This window comes from Monodelphis domestica, chromosome 3, assembly GCF_027887165.1.
Source record: "Monodelphis domestica isolate mMonDom1 chromosome 3, mMonDom1.pri, whole genome shotgun sequence".
Lineage (NCBI taxonomy): Eukaryota > Metazoa > Chordata > Mammalia > Didelphimorphia > Didelphidae > Monodelphis > Monodelphis domestica.
This window is the reverse complement of record NC_077229.1, coordinates 400518260-400541884: the sequence shown is the minus strand read 5'-3', so window position 1 is coordinate 400541884 and position 23625 is coordinate 400518260. Positions and strand designations below refer to the sequence as shown.

At 35.3% G+C, this 23625-nt stretch overlaps 1 protein-coding gene across 3 annotated transcripts in view; it reads left to right on the top strand.

Annotated features, from left to right (window-relative positions):
- The window catches only part of PDCD6 (programmed cell death 6), a 31237-nt gene extending 13399 nt beyond the window's left edge, over window positions 1–17838 (top strand). Inside the window, exons 1-5 of one of the 3 annotated variants that reach the window (XM_056824352.1) lie at window positions 4812–4910; window positions 6791–6835; window positions 8141–8299; window positions 11923–12032; window positions 17241–17838. In XM_056824352.1, coding sequence (XP_056680330.1) covers window positions 8143–8299; window positions 11923–12032; window positions 17241–17339 — 366 coding nt within the window. In that variant the 5' untranslated portion in view covers window positions 4812–4910; window positions 6791–6835; window positions 8141–8142 and the 3' untranslated portion in view covers window positions 17340–17838. Of the gene's footprint in view, window positions 1–4811; window positions 4911–6790; window positions 6836–8140; window positions 8300–11922; window positions 12033–17240 lie in introns of those variants that run through there. The other 2 variants (XM_001363005.4, XM_007486760.3) reach the window with 2 other exon arrangements.
- The last annotated feature ends 5787 nt before the right edge of the window (window positions 17839–23625 follow it).

Genomic DNA, 23625 nt, shown 5'->3' with positions numbered 1-23625 from the left:
CAAAAACTTTAATTTGATGTAATCAAAATGATTGATTTTACATTTTGTGATTTTTTTTTCTAGCTCTTGCTTGGTTTTAAAATCTTTCCTTTCTCAAAGGTCTGACATGTATACTATTCTGTGTTCACCTAATTTACTTATATGTTTCCTTCTTTATGTTCAAGTCATTCACCCATTCTGAGTTTATCTTGATGTAGGGTGTGAGATGTTGATCCAAACCTAATCTCTCCCACACTGTCTTCCAATTTTCCCAGCAGTTTTTATCAAATAGTGGGTTCTTGTCCCAAAAGCTAGGATCCTTAGGTTTATCATAGACTGTCTTACTGAGGTCACTTACCCCAAGTCTATTCCATTGATCCTCCCTTCTGTTTCTTAGCCAGTACCATATTGTTTTGATGACTACTGCTTTATAGTACAGTTTAAGATCTGGTACTACTAGGCCACCTTCCTTTACATTTTTTTTTCATTATTTACCTTGATATTCTTGATTTTTTTTGTTCCTCCAAATGAACTTTGTTATAATTTTTTCTAATTTAGTAAAAAGGTTTCTTGGTAGTTTGATAGGTATGGGTCTAAGTGAGTAAATTCATTTAGTTAGGATTGTCATTTTTGTTATATTAGGTCGTCCTACCCGTGAGCAATTAATGTTTTTCCAATTATTTAGATCTAGTTTTGATTGTGTGCAAAGTGTTTTGTAGTTGTGTTCATATAGTTCCTGTGTTTGTCTTGGTAAATAGATTCCTAAATATTTTATGTTGTTTAGGATGATTTTAAATGGAATTTCTCTTTCTAATTCTTGCTGCTGAGTTGTGTTGAAATAGAAATGCTGATGATTTATGTGGGTTTATTTTGTATCCTGCAACTTTAACTTTGCTAAAGTTGTTGATTATTTCCACTAGCTTTTTGTGCTTATTCTCTTGATTCCTTTTTTTTTTTTGCTATAATTGTGATTTCTAGCACTTTAGTAAATAATAGTGGTCACAATGGAGATCCCTGGTCTTATTGGAAAGACTCTAGTTTATCCCTATTGCATATAATGCTGACATTTGGTTTTAGGTGGATACTGCTTATGAAACTAAGGGGGAAAAAACACTTATTCCAATTTTTTTCAAGTGTTTGGGGTTTTTATTTTTGTGTTTATAGACTTTTTTTAACAGGAATAATTATATTTTGACAAACTTTGCATCTCTTGATATAAACTTATGGTTTTTGCTTGTTAATAATTTGGTTGATGATGCTTCTAGTTTTCCTAATATCAAATCAACCCTTTTTATATATAAAAATCACAGTCTTTTTTTTTTGTTTAAAGAGAAAATGGGAGAGTAAGATGGAGGAATCTCTTCTTTTGCTCTTTTGACCATTTGTACAATTATCCTTTGAATGATAAAATTCACTTTTCAATCCATCTTTGGTCCCAGGGATTTTTGTTTGGTTTTTCTTTTCTGAGTTCATCTATGGTTGATTTTCTTGTGATTGTATTGCTTTAATTCTCTATTTCTTGGTCTAGTAATCTGGACATTTCATAGTTTTATAATATTAATCCATTTCTTTTGTTATTTTTTATTGGAATGTATTTGAGCAGAAGCCTTTATTTCTTCATTTGTAGTGAAGTTTGCTTTCCAAGAAATCCATTTGAAACTTAAAAGATTTGCACAGAGTTAAAATGGAAGTAACCTAGAATTTATTATGACTCATGAATTTTTAAAAGTAGAGGTGGCATAAATAAAATATTAGCAAAGAGACTACAGCAGTATGTCACAGGGATTATTCCTCTATGACCAGATGGAATTTATACCAGGAATGCAAGGATGGTTTAATATTAGGAAAACTATCCTCATAATTAACCATATCAACAACCAAACCCACAGATATCACATGATTATCTTAATAGATGCAAAAAAATCCTTTGACATTATACAACACCCATTTTAATTGAAAACACTAAAAAGCAAAGGAATAAAAAGGCCTTTTCTTAAAATAATAATTAGTATTTACCTATCATCTATGGAAAAGGGAAGCAACAAACAGGAAAAAAAATTTTTTTGACAAATATGATGAAAGTCTCATTTCTTAAACCAAGTCAGATTTATAAGAATTCCAAGTCATGCCCCAATTGATAAATGGTCAGTGGATATGAATGGGCAGTTTTCAAATAAAGAAATAAAAGTGATCGATAATCATATGAAAAAATATTCTAAATCCCTCTTGATTAGAGAAATACAAATTAAAACAACTCTGAGGTATACCACCTTCTGATTGGCCAATATGACAGTAAAGGAAAATAATAAATGTTGGAGGTAATATGGCAAAATTAGGACACTTAATGCAGTACTGGTGGAGTTGTGAATTGATCTGACCATTCTGGAGGGCAATTTGGAATTATGTCCACAAGGCTATAAAAAGAATGCCTACCTTCTCATCCAGCAATCCCACCATGAGGTTTGTATCCCAAAGAGATTTTTTTTTTTAAATGGGAAAAGGCCTATTTGTACAAAAATAATTATAGCTTTGTTTTTTGTGGCGGCAAAAGAATGGAAACTAAAGGAATATCCCTCAATTGGGGAATGACTGAACAAATTGTGGCATATGAAAATGATGGAATACTATTGTGTTATAAGGAATGATGAGCAGGATGATTTCAGAAAGAGCTGGAAAGACCTATGTAAACTGATGTGGAGTAAAATAAGCAGAACCAGGAGAACGTTATGAAATATGGAACAATCAAATGTGTGATAGACTTTGCTACTAACAGCAATACAGTGATCCAGGATAATTGTGAGGGACTTTATAAAAAAGAATGCTATCCATCTCTAGAGAAAGAACTGTTGGATAGAAATGCAGATAAAAAATATGATTTATCACTTATTTATTTGGGTATGTGATTTGGAGTTTTGATTTTATACAATTATTCACTTACAAAAATGAATCTGGAAGTATGTTTTGCGTGATAATACATATATACCCAGGTTAAATTGCTTGTCAACTCCAGGAGAGTAGAGGGAGACAACATGAATCATATGTGTATATTTGTTATTAAAATAAAATAAAGATAAAGGGAAAACAGAATACAAGAAATGAGGTGGGGAGTAGAGGTGGCAGTTGTGACTTCAGACAAGGTGACAGTAAATATAAATGAAAATATTTTGTTTGTTCTGTTTTGCAATTAATTGTTGGGTAGGGACAAAAGAATGAAGCTCATTTAATAAGATTTGGGAACTTTAAAGTCAGTGATTCAACTGCCAAGGAAGTTAATTCAATCTCTTGATGACTGCAATGAGAAGTATATCATACTGACCTAGAGAAGCAAAAACTCCGCTATCCTTTGTTCAGACCTCCTTTGGTATCCTGGGTTTACTTCTGGGCATGGTATTTTGGAAAGGACTTTGATAAGCTGAAAAACATCCAAACAAGGGAAATCAGGATGATAAAGGTCCTCAGAGACCTGCAAAGGGAGAATTAATGGAGGAACTGAGGATGGTTGTTATTTAGTCATTTTCAGTTAGGTCTGACTCTGAAACTTTTTTAAAGGTTTTCTTAGCAAAGATACTGGAGTGGTCTGCCATTTCCTTCTGTAGCTCCTTTTACAGATGAGGAAATTAAGACAAACAGACTTAAGTAACTTGCCCAGGGTCACACTACTACTGTCTTAGGCAGATTTGAACTCAAGTCTTCTGATTCCAAGGCCCAGTGCTCTATCCCCTGCACTACTTCACTGCCCAGAGGATGGTTAATAGGAAGAACAGAACACTAACTGCAATAAGTATATATTATGATTGTCCTCGAGTGGAAGAGCAATGCATCTTGATTTATTTGACCCCAACCCATAATTGGGAGCAACTGGTTGCAAAAGAAACAAATTTAGGCTTGATATAAAGAAAATTTTCTAAGAATCAAACTATCCAAAAGGAGAATAGTCTGTTTTTGAGAGAAATATATGGCATACAATTCAAATAGCCTCATATGTCCTGTTTGTTGTACACACTACCAGCACTGGAAAAGGGAAGTAGATAAAAAGCCCTTCACATACTCTTCAAAGTAGCCAGGTTGGCCTTCTCTCTGGTCCTCACACACAAACACTCCCTCTACTGTCTTCCATGCTGTTGCCCAGGTTACCCCCCTGTACTTGAGATATACTTCCTCCTTCACTTTAAAATTCCTAGTTACCTTCCAAGCTCAACTCAAATGGCCTTTTCAAATGCCCTTTACTCTTGCTTCTAGTGTTTCCTCCACTAAATTAACTTGAATTTCTTTTATATATACTTATAAGTGTATGTGCTGTTGTTCCCTACTCCATCCCCTGCCCTGCCCAATAGAATGTAAGCTTCATTTTTGTCTTTATATACCCAGGGCCAGGGACGTAGTAGGCTCTTTCTTGATAAATGATTGATTGATTGATATTGGGGTAAACCCAAATTCTTACCATTTCCTAAGGAAGTTTAATTAAAGTAATTCAGTTGCTATAATTAACAACTTCAAAGAGCCTACAAACCCTCTCTGCTGGGAAATACTTGCTTGCTTCTCCTAACCAGAGAGATTTGACAACTAAGACCAATATTAATTTATAATATGTACTTGTTTTTTAAAGCTTTTGGAGAAAAACAATAGAGAATTAATAGCAGTGTTATTTCATGAAGCAGCAAAAGGTAGTAGAAGAGTAAAACAATTTTATAAAGAGTTTGAAGTCAAATTATTCAAACTAAATTTAATGATGCTAGAAGGGCCAGAAAATAGAAAATTTTGCCAGCATTGTTTTTAAACAAATTTTTTTCTCCATCAGTAACAGTAAAGCTTCTAATTTGGACTCTAATATCTCAGTACCTCATGTACTGTATGAAGAAATAGAAATGGCACTAAGGAAAAGAAAGGCAGGAAGAAGAGTGGAACTAGACCAAGTGTTCAGAGAGGAGGAGGTATGTGCTGGAGGTGATAACAATTTTTAGTGCTTTGAGAGTAGTTCTAAAGATAGCTGAGAGAGGGGAAGGGTGGTGAACTCTTGGGGAAAGTCCTGGATGGCCTTGCTCTTGGGGGGAAAAAAGATGATGGAAAAATGTCAGTAACTGAAAATAAACTACATATGAATTGAGGGCATTCTCAAAGAATGGAATAGGTAGTCTTTTGGAGATATTCTACAGCAAACCAGTTTCAAAATTTTGCAGTAGCCTGCAAAGAGGCTGCAAGATTCTACTCTGCTTGTTTTTCTATGACTTAAAAAGAGATTTTTTTTTTTGAGCAAAATATTTCCTTAAAGTGTTTACAACAAATGATATTTTCTAAACATTAAAATCACAAGATTAGTTGTAAAATACAACAGTAAATATAACTTTATTAATATCAAGTGAAGGGAAAAACAAGGAAACATGCTGCCAAAGACATTTTGCCCATTTAATAGAGGACATCCATTGCAAAGTACAAATAGAAGAGTAAATTCTCTGCTTTACATGATAAGGACCATCAGGCATTCCTGCTGATATTAATTACATTAAGTTCTGGGGAATTACAGATTCTCCTGAATCAGATCCATGATCACTCAAAAAGAACTTGGTTAAGTTATCCACAGTGGAAAAGCCAAACAGGAAGAAAAAAAAAGTTTTGTTCAAATTATGTTATACAGATGACTAGATAGGCCATAAATCTGGGCAGTCTGCACACAGTCTTTGGGCAGATCTTATAAGACAATGAGCTAGGCCCAGAATTAAATTAGAAGAGAGAAGATGCCCTGAATTATCTTGGAGAAACTGTATAGTGCTTGTAGTTAACCCAGAATTTTTTTTCTCCCAAAATAAAAGCCCATCTCTTTAAATTAATAGACTTCCAGTGGTGATGTATGACTAAATTATGAAATAGTTCATTTTGCAAAGAATTAAGAGTTTCAAGTCAAACAAAAAACAATGAAAGGATGTTTCCCTAGAAAAGACTTGGGTACCAGAAATGTCATAAATGAGATCCTGAGTATCCAAGCAAAAAACAAGAGTCAGTTAATGAGAGTAGGGGATGAAATGAAAAAGGTTGTTTGTCCTATTGATTTAATGTATCAAGAATGAGCAAGACCCCGTAGTATGTTGTAGAGGGTTCATGGAAGACGTGGGCAAGAGCTGTACAGAATAAGCAAGTGTGAAAGAATTGTAATTTGCCTATTTGGGTGGATTATCCACCTAGATGCCATCAGAGATTTATTTAGGAATAGATAACCCACTCTAGCCAAGTTTTTTGACTCTCAGCAACATCAGCACAACTTCTCCCAACAGTTTACAAAGTGGAACCTGGCTAATGGGAAAATCTATTCTTCCTAGAATTGAGGAGGGCTCAGTTTTAAAGTTTATAGATGTTAAGGGGTAAAGACTTGTTTTGTAGACCAGTAAAGTTTTATTAAAACGAGATTGAGAGATAATTATCTTAGATGATACTAACTCACATAACTTCCTGCAACTGAAGCGTAGCTACAAATCAAGTAATTTCCTGAAGCAATTTTAGATGAATTTGCTGATAAATGTAACTATAGGAATCTTCCCCTCCTACCCTCACCAAAAAAAAAAATCTTTTAAAATTCTTTTTTGCTTCTGGTCAATACAAAAATATATGACACAATTCACTCAAAAACAATGGTAAATGGTTAATAAATCTTGAGAAGATTGCCCAGTCTAACTTGGCAAATTATCATGTCATTTTTAGCTCAGAAGTTAATGAATTCAGTTTCAGGTGTTGTAAATTAGAGTTCTGAGTTTGACCGATATCCTACTTATTTCCTGTAGAAATGACTTCATTATGTGTAAGGTTTTTTGTTTTGTTTTAGGCACATGGACCCCATTTAATCCAGTGACTGTCAGATCAATCATATGTAAGTAAAAATTTTCGACAGTATCACTATTATGCCAGTTACCCAGTTTCTCAACAGAGAGAGATAACCTTGGCTCTTCCCCTCATACCCCTCTATCTGGTCAGTTGCTGTGATTATCGCCCGTATCCCTGCCCTGTAGTATGTAATGCAAGCTCTCTAAGGCTCAGCTAGTTTCTCCTCTTTAACAAGAAACCTTTCCTAATGCTCCCTGTTGTTAAGATCCTTACTCCCTACAAAAGTCACTCTTTGTTTATATGTCTTGTATCTACTTATTTGTGAATATACTATATCTCTTCCAAATACAATGTAAGATCCTTAAGCGCGCCAATTGATTGATTATCCTATGCCTATTTGTAATCATATCTTTTTATTTTTATGTCTTAGTTTTTTAGAGCTAAAAGGTACCCCTGCCTAGAGAAGTAGTCCTACATATCTCTACCTTTCTCACAAATGAAAAAAGTCCCATAGAGAGTAAATGACTTGACAGAGGTCACTGAGGAAGTTAGTTACGATGCCAGGACTAGACTCTTAAGTGCCAGTGGGGATAGAATTTGTTCTCTATCAACCTCCCCAGATTATAATGACTCCCCAATAAGAGAACATGAATAGATGTGCTATTTATAAAAATACCAGCCAAAATGACAATTGTCTGGGTAGCCCCATTCTGTTTTATAATGTTCTTCACATATGGCCACATAGATGAGGGTGGTGCTAGACTGAGAATGTCTCTCTAGGCTATCTACAAAAGTTGAAGACGACCGACTTCTCTCAGATGAGGATTATATCCTGCATTTGAGTTTGACAGTATTAACCTCCTTCCAGGGGGACACGAACTCTGAGTCAGTCAACAAATGCTTAGTAATCATTTACTGTGTGTCAGGTACTATGCAAAGCAATGAAGATACAGTAAAAGGAAAGAAATATCCCTGTCTTCAACGAGTTGTGGGAAATATCATGTGTATCCTGAGCCGTGGATGCTTATTTACTCCTTTGTTCTTATGATTAACTATATATGTGTATAACTGATGAAAATTTAGGCCCATATTTTGCACAGGATCAGTCAGCCTATCTAGGATAACCTCATCATCTTGGATACCATGTTCTTCTGATGGCAGAACAAAAACCTAATTGCCTGAATATCTCTCTCCCTTGCTCTCCTTGTCAGACTGGTTTTAGGAGCCTAAAATTCCTGGTAGTCATATACTTACCTATTATTGATCTTAATACAACTTAACTGAATCTATTACAGTGTGAATATGTTCTGGTTTGGTGTTTATTAATACTTTTTTTTTCCTTTTGGTTTAGCAATGTTCGATAGAGAAAACAAAGCAGGAGTGAACTTCAGTGAATTCACTGGAGTTTGGAAGTATATCACAGATTGGCAGAATGTTTTCCGGACATATGATAGAGACAACTCTGGGATGATTGACAAAAATGAGCTAAAGCTAGCGTTATCAGGTTTCGGTAATTCATTTACTCTTATTGTATAGCATATTTCATTTTGGAACCTGGGTGTCATTTAAAATTTTTTTTCTTTTCTTGCTAACTTGGGGGCTTTAATTTTAAATTCAGTTAAAACTTTTGTTTATTTACATTCCAGACATCTTGAGGTGAGACTTAAGTTATTGTGATGCAGTTTTATCCAAAATGAGATAAGGGCTATGCAAGGTTTTCACTTGTGAAACTGAGTGATTAAATGAAATTGAGAATGGTGACTGAACAATTTGAAGTGAAGGAATGAGGAAAAAAAAACTCTAGGCAACCAATCTGAGGTGGATTTGTAATATAGTTTTGTAATGCAATTAAAATACTATCTTAGAGGGGGCAGCTAGGTGGCGCATTAGATTGAGAACCCCAGGCCTAAAGATTCGAGAAAGGTCCTGCATTCAAATCTGAGCTCATGCATCCTGGCTGTGTGACCTTGGGCAAGTCACTTAATTCCCATTGCCTCACTCTTACCTACTCTTCTGCCTTGGAACAGATACTAAGTATCAGTTTGAAGACAGAAGGTAGAAGATAAGAGTTTTTTAAACCCTACTTGAAAAGTAAGTTGGCAAAACTTCTTTTCCGAGTTGTCATAGTGTATTTTTTAGTGATTAAAATTATAACAAAAATAAGAAGTAAGGAACTTTGTTCTTTCCCATTCTCAATAACAGCTCATACATACATAAATGCATACATACATAGGTGTGTCTGTGTATTGTATGCCAACCATGAGAGTCTTGAATGAATTTTGGTTTTGAATTGCTGTAAGAAAAATACTTATGCAGAACCTTTCCTGGATGATTCAGAGTGCTTTATAAAACTTGAAGCAATTCTCATACATCTGTGAGTTAGCTAGGGAACAGATGGGGTTTTTTAGATGAAGAAACCAAGGTGCTAAATGACTTGCCCAAAGATTTTTAGTGGTGATGACAGCAAGAGAATATATCTTTGTTTTTAGTGATTGTAAAAAATTTACAAGGATGTAATTTGTAATCTGATGCTCAATTCACCATATTCTTGTTAGGAAAACTTGTATACTTGCTTCTCATAACTTATCTAGAAAGATAGTAAAGATGAGTTCAAGTAAAATATATTGTAGCTGCTGAATAGTAAATATAGGGACAGAGTATTCATATTATACATAACTGAAATACTTTGCCTGATATATTATAGATGCTCTAGATTAGATGATGCTAGATTCTGGTGGCTTTCTTCCTAATTTCTCTACATTCACTCAAGTTTCCCATTTCCTCTTCTCTTGTTCCCTCTTACATGTACACTGAAGTAGAGGGGTAATGAAAGAGGGAGGTTGGGCCGAACAAGCTGATTTTCTTTTGTCCTAAACCTGAATTAGTCTGGGGAATGGGAAGAACTGGAGCCCTTAGGGGCAGTGTACTGCTGCTGGTATCCCTGACCTGGCAAGAGCTTCAGCAAACACAAAGGTGACTCCTTCCTGTGGATTTGTGAGGAGAAGAAATTTGGAGATTTTAAGAAGTGCAGTTGAGAAAGTGTTTCCAGGTATGGAACACAAGCCTGGTCAAAGGCATGGAGGCAAGTCAGATTATTGTGCACAAGAACGGAAGATAGGCCAGAATGTAATTGTAAGAGGGGGAATAATTTGGAATTTTATTTAGAAAGACAAGCGAGAGCCAGATTGTAAAGGACTTTATATACCAGTTTTACTTTTATCTGGTGATGATAGGGGGCCATAAGAGCTTCTTAAGCACAGGAATGCCTGTAATTTAGCTATATCAATTTGGCATCTGTAGATGTTGAATTGGAAAGGGACGTTAATTTCTCCAAGTAAGCAACTAGTACAACATGTCAATATATATTTTCACATACTGCCTAATTAGGTAGTATTTGGAAAATAAATATAGTGAGACTTATCTGTCTGATTTCTCTATAATTATCTTAGGACTAGATGTGTATGGGAGAAATAATTTTCATTCTCCTGTTTTTGCTGTATGGTTTATGTGCCACAATTTTTTGTATTGTGTTTTGATTTTGAAAGCACTGCATCAGCTTCCCTACCTACCTCACAGAAAAACGGGCAAATTTTAAGATAGTTAATACATTCAACTTGGATTCATTGAGTTCATATTTTGTACAAGGCAGTAGGCCAGACCTACTGTGGTAAATTGTAAAGTGTTTTGAGTTCCCAGGAAGGTAATATATAAGTATTTTTCTTTGCATGTTTTGAGTCTTTTATCAATAAAGTGATTAAGCTAATCATGGAGGTAATTAATTGTGAAATTCACTCAGACAATAGGTCTAACTTAACCCTTGCAAAGATTTCAAGGAACCTGAAAGTCAAATACAAATATTTTGGCATCAAGAGCTTGTCTCCTGAATAAGTGAGAGTACAGTGGTAATGTACATAGTAGAAATAAAAGTTTTTAAAAGGGGGGGAAATAGGTAAGATGCTTTTTCTTGCTTAAAAGATACAGCTCTCAGGCCTTTATCCAAGGTGTAGTTAGTTGTAAGTATCCTTATCCTTGATGACTTTGAGAGCTGATTTTCTAACATTAAAAGATGCATTCAATTCATCTTAACCTTAACTGTGATTAGTAACTTTTGTCGAATCATAATTTTAAAAATCAACAACAGACAGTATCATCGTTCTCAACTTTTTGTTGTCACTGATGATTTATCAGGGCATTCCGACTCCTTTAATTTTAGGCTCCCTTCTGTCAAAATTTATTATTTATCTTTAATTTAGAGGGGTGAAGTTGCTTTAGACTCCATTAATTTTTTTCATTGTTTTTATTTGTTTTGGGCTTTATGAACTTTTAAAGCCCATCCTTAGCATCATAATTTTACTAGGACAGCCCTTTGGTTGGTAATCATTTAAATTATATAAGCCTCCATGTCTGGAGACTAATCATTTCGGGGGTGGGGCGGGGGTTGTGTTTGTTTGTTTGTTTTTGTTTGTTGTTTTGGTGACTATATTAAACAAAAGTATTTTTTATTTTGATTTCCCCTAATGCTCTGGTTCACTTTCCAATTCAGTTACTATACTTGTGCTTTTTAAATTTTTTTTCCCCAACATTGATAGCACCATCTAGTGCCCAGGATAAGTAAATCAATATCAATAGTTTGAATCAAGTTATTACCATAGGTTTCTACAGAGACTGATTCTAATTAATTTTGTCTCTACTCTGGGAAGGATTTTTTTTTTTAAGCACTGGCATTTCCAAGATTTGAATTTGTGTCAGAGAATTACAGATGTGAAAAAATGACTTTAAAACCTCAAAGAGTTTTTTTAATTGTCAATACAAGAATGTGACAAATTGATAATTAGTTTACCTTTCTGTCCCCAGGGTCTATTCTAAATAGTTGTGTGTGTTTACTTACACACACATGCACGCACACCCACGCACAAAATTTTATCCTCTACCCAACTCAACAACACCCCCTATTTTTTATTTGTCTAAAATGAGGTGTGGGGATTGGTTTGGTTGGGGGCAGAGGGAGTTTGTTGTGGTTTGTTGTCTTTTGGAACTTTTTGTGGGTAGAAAATTAATGATTTTTTGGAAATATTCACATATCTAATTTAAACTTTCTGCTAGTCTATTTATTTTATTTTATGTTCTTTTAAGGTTATCGGTTATCTGACCAGTTTCATGATATCCTTATTCGAAAGTTTGACAGACAAGGAAGAGGGCAGATTGCTTTTGATGATTTCATTCAAGGCTGCATTGTCTTACAGGTAATTAAGGAAGACCTTTATATGTGTATACATAATTTCATGCATACCCAGAAATGAATTGTCATTACCAATATAGGAATGTTAAATGCATAAATGAGGGGGGGAGAAAAGCATTAGTGAATTTTTGTATAATTTATTTGTAAGGTATTTTATTGATTGCTTAGTATTGACTATAAAGTATTAAGACTTTGCTACTAAAACAGATCTTGTTAATTTTTATGTGTTTTTGACCCTGTGGTAATCTCTTGAAGCCTGTGGATCTCTTCTCAGAATAATATTTTGTTTTTCATTCTTGATTGAAGGAAATACGAAATTCGATTTAGAGGTTGGTAAAAATAAAGATGTAATTTCTTCTCATCCAAGTTCACAGACCCTTTAAAATCTATTGTAGACCACTTGAGAGCTCATGGACCTTTTTTACCCAGGAGCTTAAAAACTCTTGCACCAAGGTAGATCAGTTTTAACTTCCTTCATATCCTAAATTGTCATTTGGGAAATTGAGAACCATTAGTGGGGCCTTCTTTAGATAACCTACTACATATGCACTAAATTATTCTTAGACATGACCTCATTATTTGGTTTTTATTTCAGATCCTTGGCTTATGCTTTAGGGAGTTTTGATAGATTTTCCCCCTTTTTTTAAATTATGTATCAGTGTTCTGAATACTTGGGAATGCTCAGTATAGTATTATAATGACAAAACCCCAGGATTAGGAGTCTCATTTATTATAACCTCTTCGATCATGAGCCATTCTTGACTTTAGTTCTTTATCCACAATGAAGGAGTTAGTCATTAATCTTTGGGCTAAAATAATCCCCAAAATTCCTTCCATTTCACAATTTCTATAAATTGGAGCTAGATTTTGAAGAATGTTAAATTCCAAGCTTTAGATTTTGGAATTTATTCTAAAGACCCTAAGAACTTTTCAAATGTATTTGAGAAAGGAAATGACACAAATCTGATGACATGGTACAGAATAGATTGGAGTACGGAAACTAGAAAACTATGAAATAATGTAAGCATGAGATAAGGACCTGAACCCTGTGTTCATCTTAAAATATTCTCTAGCAGAAGGAAATGAGATTGGAGGGTTGAAAATATCCCCAAGACATTTTTGCTTTGTTTCCCCAAAGGACTTGAACATAACATTTGCTAAGTCATTGTCAGTTCTTGGAAACATACTAGAATCCAAAGGTAGTAGAAATAATTGTTTCAAGAATGCTACCTGCAGAGAAAGAACTGATAAATAGAAATAAATAAGACATAGTTTTAGATATATATAAATCATTTTTTTCAAATGTCTTCTCTAACGATAGGGAAAGAAGAGAGGGAGTTAACTGGGTATTTTAATGTTACAAACATTCATTTAAAAAATAAAACAAGTTTTCAAAAACTGAAAATGATTCTTTTGAGACAGTTGGGTCTCAGAGATAATATAATGAACCTCTTCCTTAAGGAAGTGAAATCTAGAGTGAGAACAAGGACCAGTACATGTGAATTTGTTAGGATAAAATGTCAGTGTAATTCTGTGAGAACCAACATCGACAGGTTCAGAGACTATTAATAATTCAAGAAATGCACACTGAAGGCTTGAAACTATATTGGGATTCTTGATATTTTGGAAAGGATTGTAAGGAGATGGACTGTCTCTGTAACTTATAGACCACCATTCAACTCTGATATAATTCATAATAGTTCTTCGAATCACTTTTTAAATCAAGGTATATAGGCTAATGCAGGCTACTACTACAGTTTTCTCCTGTGGTTGTTATAAGCAAGTACAGAATGAGGTTTGTAAATAAATGTATTTTTCCATGTTGGTTGCATATATTTGTGAAATTTTCTAACATTGGGTAAAAAACTATGTTTGTGGCAAGGAATATAAATGACAATCAGTAATGACAAGAATTGACTGTGGAAGAGTGACACCACACCCACACATTCTTGTCTTTTGTGGTAGTTGTATAAAGTCACAGCAGACACTGAATTAGCAAATACTGAACCTTACTTCAAGGGAAAAGATTGATTTAGATTTCTGTAAGCCTCCAGTTTATTCCAGAGCAGTTCACACACAGATCAACGAATTTCCTCTTTCTTTTTCTGAATCTGCTACATTGTTGATTCATTCACACTGAATTCACAGCCAGCAACCCTATAACTTAACTCACACCTAAACAAAGCTTGTCTAACACCCATATTTTCTGCATAATGTATATCCAAGCCTTCTTGACCTTAGGAACACTAGGCAGAACTTCAGCACTGTACTAGAGGGCCATTTCCTACAAAATCTCCAGCATAAAAAAGACAAAAATGTGGAAAATATGGCACCAAATAGTCTGTGAACAAGCCACTTGTGAAGGATAGCATTTTCTTGTTCAACCTCATCTGGGAGCATGTTCACTTGACAATTCATACTATAGTGTGTCCATAAATAACTAACCACTACAAGTATTTACTTAAATCAATTTTAGCATGTGGATGAATTTGCAAACATGAAATCTACAAATGAGAATATACTATATATCCAATTATTCTATTAAATGAGATAACATTTGTAAAGCACTTAGCACAATTCTAGGCAAATAATTGGTCCTTAATAAATGCTCATTTTCTATGTCCCCCTCCATGCTAAAAATTTATGCCTAAAAGGAAGATATATACTCTGAAAAATAACACTTTTATGTTATTCTTTTGGTTGCTACCAGTGACTTGCTGTAGAATCAGATTGACTTTTGTTAACTTTTTAATTTGCAAAATGAACAGGCTATTTTCTGCCTCATAAAGTTCTTTTAATTTTGAATTAGTATTTATTTCCTGTGCTTTGAAGTATCTAAGAAAATCTGAATTTGAAGTATCTAAGAAAAAGTATCTAATGAAGTATCTAAGAAAAAAAAGGGGGGCCAAAATGAGGCAAGATATTATCCTCTTGAGGCCCTTTTAAGCACTTGACTGAGTTTTGTGTGATAGAGGACAGGTGCCCTTAGAGAACTTAAAACAGTTCATCTACTTGTTTCTCACTTTTAAAAATAAGTTACAGATTTTCTTGAATGAGTATGTTCTGGCCACTTAGAGATCATAATAGTACAGCTGCTCTACCAACCTGGGATCCAGTGAGGGATTCATTCTTGAAGCTACTTGTATCTAGATTTAGCCACTGGATTTAGGCGAAGTTACCATTTTTAGACTTTCCCCAAACCCAAAGTGTAGTCTTGATTGCCAGGTCACCTAGAACCCTACTATTGCTTAACTGGAAGAAGGTCTATAGATTGTTTGGGAACCCACAGGAAAACACAATCAACTGAGGATATCACATACATTTAAAAAAAAAAAGAAATATAGATATCCCTTTCATATTGCCAAGGTTAGGGGTGTACTTTCCCACCGTCTTGAAAATCTATATAAAAACTTTTGGCCTTCCCTTAGAAACAGAAGTCTGATTTTTTTTTTTTTATGGAATGTTTACTGTATATTCTTATGGTATTAAAAGATAAAATATGTTGATATTATACAACACTAGGCATATATTTTATGCATTTCTGAGTTTCTAAATTATTTTTATGTCATCTCCTGACCTTCACGTGTTGTTTGCAGCATCCACAAAACTCAAAATTCCCATTTAATTTCTTAATGCCAACCTGCAGTATATCAAAACCATAATGCAGAAAGTGATGATGTGGAAGGGATGCCTATATTATCTCTTTTTTAGTAGGGGGAGAGCAGGTGGAGGAAATGTGCCTTTTTTTTTTTAATCAAAAACATCACCCACCTTTCAGAATTAAAAGCATGAATGTACAACTTTAGTTAATAAATCTATATTATGGCCTGAGAAAGAGAGGGATGGGGTAGGGGGAGAAGCCTATAAACAGAGAAGTTTTTTGTGATCTAATGGGATATTGTTCTGGAAGCCCATTCTTTCTTTACTTCCTTTAGGGGTCTGTTACCTAATGCAGAGGAGTGGATGGTGTACGCCCCAGTAAATCAGATGGCAGATGGGCTAAACCAGATTGAGGGTAACCAACAGACCTCAAACTGCAGATGAGCTAAGGAAAAGTCTACTCCCAAATATGCAAAGGCTTCCCCTCGTAGAATGAATGGTCAAGAATAATTTGTTCCAGTGGCCATAAAGGCAACTGAAGCAAACTCTATGGAGTTCTTAGAGCTTGATTAGACACCAAAGATACTGTCATCCACTGTATTACTAGTAGGCCATCCCCAGGGGACCTGACTTTTGTCTTGCCATTGAACTACATTCACTCTTGAAGAGTGATGACTGTGCAATTTTGCCTCACTTAAATCAGTCCTTACAAGTCAAAATGTCACCCTGTGATGTCATTGGTCCTCTTTGAACTACACATACCTAATGTAGACATTCCTCTTAAATTCTCCATAGACAACGACAGAACAAGAGGCCTTTCTCTATTTCAGTATTTTGCTACCTAGAAAACTCTTTAATTATTAAGGATTCCTATGCTTCCCCTGCCCCCAAAGAGTTTGGTTCTTGTATGTTATATCCATTGGTATTTATTAACATATTAGAAATTAAAGCTTCTTAGTATTATAAAAATAGTTTTTGACCTTGGGGATCCTGTACCACTCTTTAAAGGCTGCTACCATCTGTTATTTCCACAGTGATCCTTATTGGCAATCAATACGTTGTTGCCAAGCCATTCTAGATGTATCATTTTCATGGTCTTTGGGGTCACTTGAAGTGGTTCCTCTGAAACTGCTCTTCTTTTATAATTCATTGGTATGTACTCTCATATAATATGATTACAGTGGACATAAATGAAAATATTTTGCTTCATACAGTTCTGCTAAGGGGATGATATTGTAAAAGGACAGAGATTTCTTACCCCTAGATTAGAGCACATCCCTGCCTTTACTTAGGCCTAGGTGGACCCAAGAATGACAGAAGTGGCTGCTTAGGCCCACAGTAAGTAAGTAATAAAATACTTTCCCAATTCTTCTAGTGCTTTATGGTCACATTATTTTACTTGATTTTCATAACAAACCTGAGAAGTAAGTAATATAAGTGTTAATTTTAATTTCCTGTTTAAGTCACTACAACTTAAATGGAAGATACTAGCAGCAGAATCCCTTCTTGGAACTGGGGTCTTCTGACCCCTAAAACCAGTGATCTTTTCACTGTGCCAAGCTGTCGTAGGGTTAAGAAATACCATGATCTCATCATCTGTTTTCTCTTTCAGCGGTTGACAGATATATTCCGGCGCTACGATACTGATCAGGATGGCTGGATTCAAGTGTCTTATGAACAGTATCTTTCCATGGTCTTCAGTATTGTATAACACTTGCCTTTGGAGGTTATCGATGGGACTGTTATGGAAAAAAAGAGACTGGAAATGCCAAATCCCTTATCTCGTCACGTCATGAAAAAGAACACTGATGCAACTCAAGATTGTCTGCCTCCCCACTTTTATACAATTGACATATTTAACTATGTTTCAGAATCCTAGTTGTGTATATATGTGAAAAAGCTAATTAATATTTTACTTTAGTAACTGTAGCCATATAGCTCTCCTGATACAAAAATGGATTTAGTTTGTGGTCATTTGTGCCATGTAGTCAAATATGTGTAACTTTGCTTCAGGTATTTTGCATGGAAAATGCATCCTATCTTTTGTAGATGTCTCCAATCCTCTCATCAGAATGCTTCTAATTAATCAGAATTCTAAAATCATACGGAACTTGCACATAAGGCTTTTCATGTGCCTTACTTTTTTTAAAGGGATTTATTGTATTCATTTTAATATGTAATGTAAGCAATAAAGGAAATGGTACAGACTAGTGTTTTGCTACTATTTCCATACCTTTTAAATCATAGAAAAGTTTTTTTTGTTTGTTTGTTTTTTAATGGATAGGCAGGCCCTCTACCATATTCAATGACATCATCACTGCTTCAGAGATACGGTTCTGGGCTGTTCAGAGACAGCCGTGCATGGACAGAGGTTTCCAGGCTCACTTGGTCTGGGCTGTTTATTCCCACATCTAAGTCATATTCAATAATGAAAGCTGGGAAAGGAGGGGTATAGAACACTAGTTTAATGTGGAGTGTGTCAGGTTGTAGAAATTCTGTTTGTAACCAGCACAGCTTCTTTGTAAAACATCATGCTTCAACGTTTTTACCTTAGTTTATATGAAATAAATAATTGTGGACTATTGTTGACATTTGATTAGGGGCCCTGGCAGCAAAGATGGCTTTAGTTGTATGATGAACCCAAGTTCTGGAAAAGAAACTAGAGTAACTCAAGGCAATCTCTATGGCTCATGACCAAAATTTTTCTTTTCCCTGTAATTTCCCAAATTCAGAAAAAGTTTAATATATGTGTTTTTTCTTAATTTAGTTTTATTGACTTTGTTTTAACCCACCCACTACAGGAAGGTAGTGTAGTGGATAAAGTACTGGGATTCATCTCTAGAGTGAACTCCGGCCTCAGACACTTACTAGCTACCTGATCCTGAACAAAGCACTTGACCTACATCTGCCCTTGGAATGGGGATAATAACAACATCTATCTCCCAGAGCTATTGTGAGGATCAAATGAAACACTTAGCACCAGGATTGGTACATACATAGTAGGTAATTAATAAATGCTATTTACTTCCCTCACTGTACTCCCACTCTTCTTCCTTGAACCCTCATTTTTAGCAAAGAACAGTTATGAAAAACCAACCAGGATAGTGACCTCATCTGCCAGTGTCTACAATATTCTTCCCCCTTTTCTACCGAGGAATTACATTTCATCATCTGTTCTCCAAGACCCAGGCTGAACACTTCACTTTTTTGGTGCTGTAATATTTATTGGGAATGGCAATGGGATTAGAAAAAAGGGGAATAAATGGGAGGTTTGTATGGGGTATGGAGGAGTTAAGGGGAGAGAGGGAACACTTTGGTGAAGCAGGGGAGGGAGATGCCCCTTGCTGAAAGGAAACAGCAGGGGTCCAATAAGGATGGTTTGTCTTTAAATGACTAAAACTGAAGTTCAGCTCCCTCTATGACCAAAAGAGGTAGTCCACTAATCTGCGAATTTAATAATATAAAGTTTAATAACTAGTTGGGATTGGAGTTTTTTCTCGGCTTCAGACCTGAGGCCAGGCCCCAGAAGCTGGCGGAGAGTTTGTCCCACTCCCGTCTACTCTCGTTCTAATTCAGAATCTTAGCAGTACACAGAAAGCAAACAAGAACAATTCTGACCTTCAGAAGCCTGTGTCTTCGGGCTGAACCAAGAGGAGCATGCCACCCCAAACTGGGCTGAACAAGCTCCTCTCCCCTCCAATACCCGGAACCCCGTCCCACTCGGCAGGAAGGAAGTGCTAGTCCCAAGACCCAACTGCCACACCTGGCAGGAAGGAAGTGCTAGTCCCAAGACCCAACTGCCACTCCCAGTTGGCCCCTTCCCCCACAAACTGTAGTGATGCATGCTATTTCCCTAATATGTGAAATTAATTTTGTTTTATTATTTCAACACACTGAGTCTTACATATAAATCTCATTTTTGATCTGTCCTCTTATATAAACACATTTACAAAGTTCAAAGTCTTAGCTGTCCATTTCAGCTTTTTTTTTTTCATTTCTTGTCTCTAGCATCTTTTCTTGATGCTTTTCCTCTGGGATGCTTTTCCTCTGGGATGCTTTTCCTCAGGGTTGCTTTTCCTCTGGGCTGGAAAGTTGTCTCGAACATTATGTGTCACTATTATTTCTTTGTGTTGTACTTTTTATGTTAATTAGTTTTTGTTTCCATTTCTCAGCCCTATCTGTTGTCTAATTATCTTCGATATCTATTACAGTGGTGTTGAACTTTTTCTGGTTTCACGTGGGAACAGTGAAACCATGAGTCTTTCCCTGCAACTTTTATAGCTGTTGGGGTAGTAAGCAATACTTCATGTGGTCCAGTCCATTTTATGTCTGTAGCCAATTTTCTATTGAAATTTTTTAAGTATACTATGTCTCCTGGTTTGATGTTGTGCAAATTGTAATCCAGGGGTACTGTTTGTTGTATCAAGCCCATTTCATGCAATTCTGCTATTCTTGTCTGTAAAGCTTGTATATATTTTGTTAATTGACAGTCTAGTTTGTGAGAAGTTCTACGTCAGAGAAAGGAAGATGTGATAGGAGCATTACATTGTTTTCTTCTTCCTTTTGTTTTGGATCAGGTATATGATTTTCTTGTACTGCAAATTTAGTGTCTCTATTCACTTTATCCACTTCCACATACTTTTCACAAAGTTCTTCATAATTCTTGACTCCCAATGCTGCCAGCATTTCTTCTATTGTGATTGTGTAGTTTATTTCCTTAGCTAACTTTTCTGACTGGATCGTTTGTTCCTGATTTGAGTTGTTAATATAATTATCTGTCTTTCCCTCATGTAAAGCTTTGTGATCTTGATCGTAAGTTTTGATATATTCATAAGGTTCATGGTCTTCTTCATTTTTTGAATCAAATATTATTGAATATAGTGATTCTGTGTGATTCGTGTCTTGCATTGACTCTTGCTTGGTGATCTCTATATTCCCCAAGTCTTTTGCAAGCTCTTTAACTTGGACGTAACTTGTGATTTGGCTGTCTTGTTGTGTGTTAATACCTTTGCCACATTGTTTCTCTTCACTTAGTTGCTTAATCATTTCCTTTAGTTGCATCATCTCCTCTTTTATGACTAAAATCATCACAGCCATTTCATTATCTTTTGCTTTTTTCCCAAAAATTAGATGCACACCTATTTTTAGGGCATAGTATAATTTGGTTACTACGAATAATGCTCCAGCATATGTGGGAATGAATGAAATCAAGCGATACATACTTATATTCAGCCATTGCAAAGTTTCATAGATGCTAAGCAGAAAATAAATATAATCCGGAATCGTGACAAACAATAAGTCAAAAAACATATATAAGAAATATGCAATCCAAGCTAGATTACCCATGGCAAGTAATAGTTTCTTTGCCATCTTGTATCATATCTTGAAAAGCTTTTTGCAACAGAAAAAAAAAATGTTGTTAAGTCTGGCCCTTTAAGATTCCCCTCCTCCCTTCAGGAGGAGTGGTTTCTTTGGGGCGTGGTATCACTAGGCAGATTAGTTGCAATCAGCACTGCTCTCAAAATGGTTACTTTTCATAGTCACACAGGCTTTTGAAATGTATGCAGGCCCAATTTTTTCTGAAACCTCCAGTTGCTTCCTTTTCCCAAATTCTTAACAAAAATAGGTTGGAAAACCTAGCTGGCTCTGCCAAAAACTTCTTCTACAGACTTTTCTTGTTGCTTTGAACATTCATTTTGCAATTCATCATCAGTTTGCAATGGAATTTCATTATCATGGAGACTTAAGGTTGGCATGACAATGTTTGTGTTTGCTTTTTCTTGTGCAGTTACTATTGGTTGGAATTCTTCTGCATCAGGATTTAAGGTTGACTTTTCTATATCATTGATATTTTCTTTTGTAATAGCATCCCTGCTTTCCATGCCATTGTCTCCAGGAGGTCTGCTAATTTGAATGTTCTCTGTTATTGCATTTTATCTGGGCATTGAAGTTTAAAATATGATCTAATAGGTGTGTTACTTCTATTGTTAGTTCATATGCTTCAATTAATTCATTTGCAGTTTGTGTATTACAGATTGTTGCCAGTTCTGTTTCTTCCTCTTTCTTTGTAGCTTGTTCCACTGTTCCAAAAATTTTCTCTTTAATCTCTGTTACATCATTATCTAATTGGATTTCTTCTTCTATCTGTTCTTTAGTTTTATTTTGTGCTTTTGGCACCCCATGTTCTATCTGCACGCAGTCTCCTTCCTTTTCATTTTTCCTTTTTCCTTTCCCATTTTTCCCTTTTGATGTTACCCCATGTACCTGGCTTCATAAGTGACTTTGTTTTGCAGCACCTGAGACTACTTGCGAATAGCATGGTTTTGCTCCTTGTTGGATGTATCTCTCCATGGTTTCTAAATTTGGTGCTTGCAATGAATTCTTGCAATTACAATCACAACATTTTGCATTTGTTTGTGTATTATTGCAGCTATACTTTACATTGCTTTTCCAAGATCTCGGTTTGTTATTAGCTTGGAATAATTGTGCCTTTAAATAACAGTCTCAAACCATGTGACCTATTTTTCCACAGAGGAAACATCTGGGTAAATTTCTCCTTTGATTACTTTGTGTGTAATTTCTTGTGGGTTTGTACTATTGCAGAGTGGCTAGATTTTTTATTTCTTCAATTTCTTTATATTTACTTGAGCTATTTGTCTCCTTGAGCTTGGCTTTAAGGTCTTTTATTATTTCATCCTTTTCCTCTAGCATTTCTTTATGACCTGAAAATATGTAAGTTGCAGTTTTTCTTAAATCTTCCAGACTTAGTGTTTCCCAATCTGGGCATTGAAGTTTAAAATATGATCTAATAGGTGTGTTACTGGCTTTCACAAATTGTCTTCTTATGTGTTGGAGATTTTGTTCAGTTAAATTTTCAAATCCAAGCGCATCCTCTGCTACTTCAATAACTCTATTAAGGAAATTTGATGGATGTTCCTCACTCTCTTGTCTCAATCTCTCAAATTTTCCCCAAGTATCTGGTCTTTTTGAAAAACTTTTCATTGCTTCTAATAGATCTTCTCTGGTCTTTCTTAGGTAACATAGATTTTCATTATTAGACAACTCTAAGTCTGTTCCTTCCTCTGGCCATGATGTTAAATTTGGATTGTTTCTTATTTCATCAATGAATTGTTGTTTTTCCCTTTTTGAAAATAATTCTGAGAGAATTTCAGTGTCCTGGAAATCTGGATCATAAAGCCTAATTGCTCTTTTAAATTCTTTTAAACATCTCATTGGTTCTGAAAACCAGGAAGGCATCTGTCTTTTCACACTTTCAAGGTCAGCTGTTGTAAATGGTTTATGTGTTTTAATATGAATTATGCCGCTATCTGGTTGTAGGCTTGTTTGATCTCTTAGTGGCAATATTGGTATTCCACCTTCAGCCCCATCTGTATTTTCTTGCTGAGCTACATTGTTATTTTTAGGTATGTCTTGCTGGCAGTTTCTCCTTTTGTGGTATCCTGAACAACTTCAGCAAACTGTCAGTCTTGTTTCCTTTCCTCAGTGCTCTTTTCTTATATGTTGTTGTTATCGTGTATATTGTTCTTCTGGTCCTCATATTTTATACAAGTCTGTACCCATTTTCTGCAGTTCTCATTTGTTGTTTTTCATGATGTAACAATATTATATTAATATTTTATAGCTTGTTCTGCCATGCCCCAGTCAATAGATAATAACTTGCTAAGAATATTTTGGGGTATTTGGGGCTTTTTAATTTAAGTTTTATTTTTTTTTCCTATTTGAATAAGTTTAATCAATTTAGAACATTATTCCTTGGTTACAATAATCACATTATTTCCCTCCCTCCCCTCCACCCACTCTTCCTGCAGCCAACATGCACTTTCATTGGGTATTTCCATGTTGTTGTTTATACTAGGATGTTCATTTAGAGTCTACATCCCCAACCATATCCCTTCGACCCATGTACTCAAGCAGTTGTTTTTCTTCGATGTTTTACTCCCACAGTGTTTCCTCTAGATGTGGATAGTGGTTTTTCT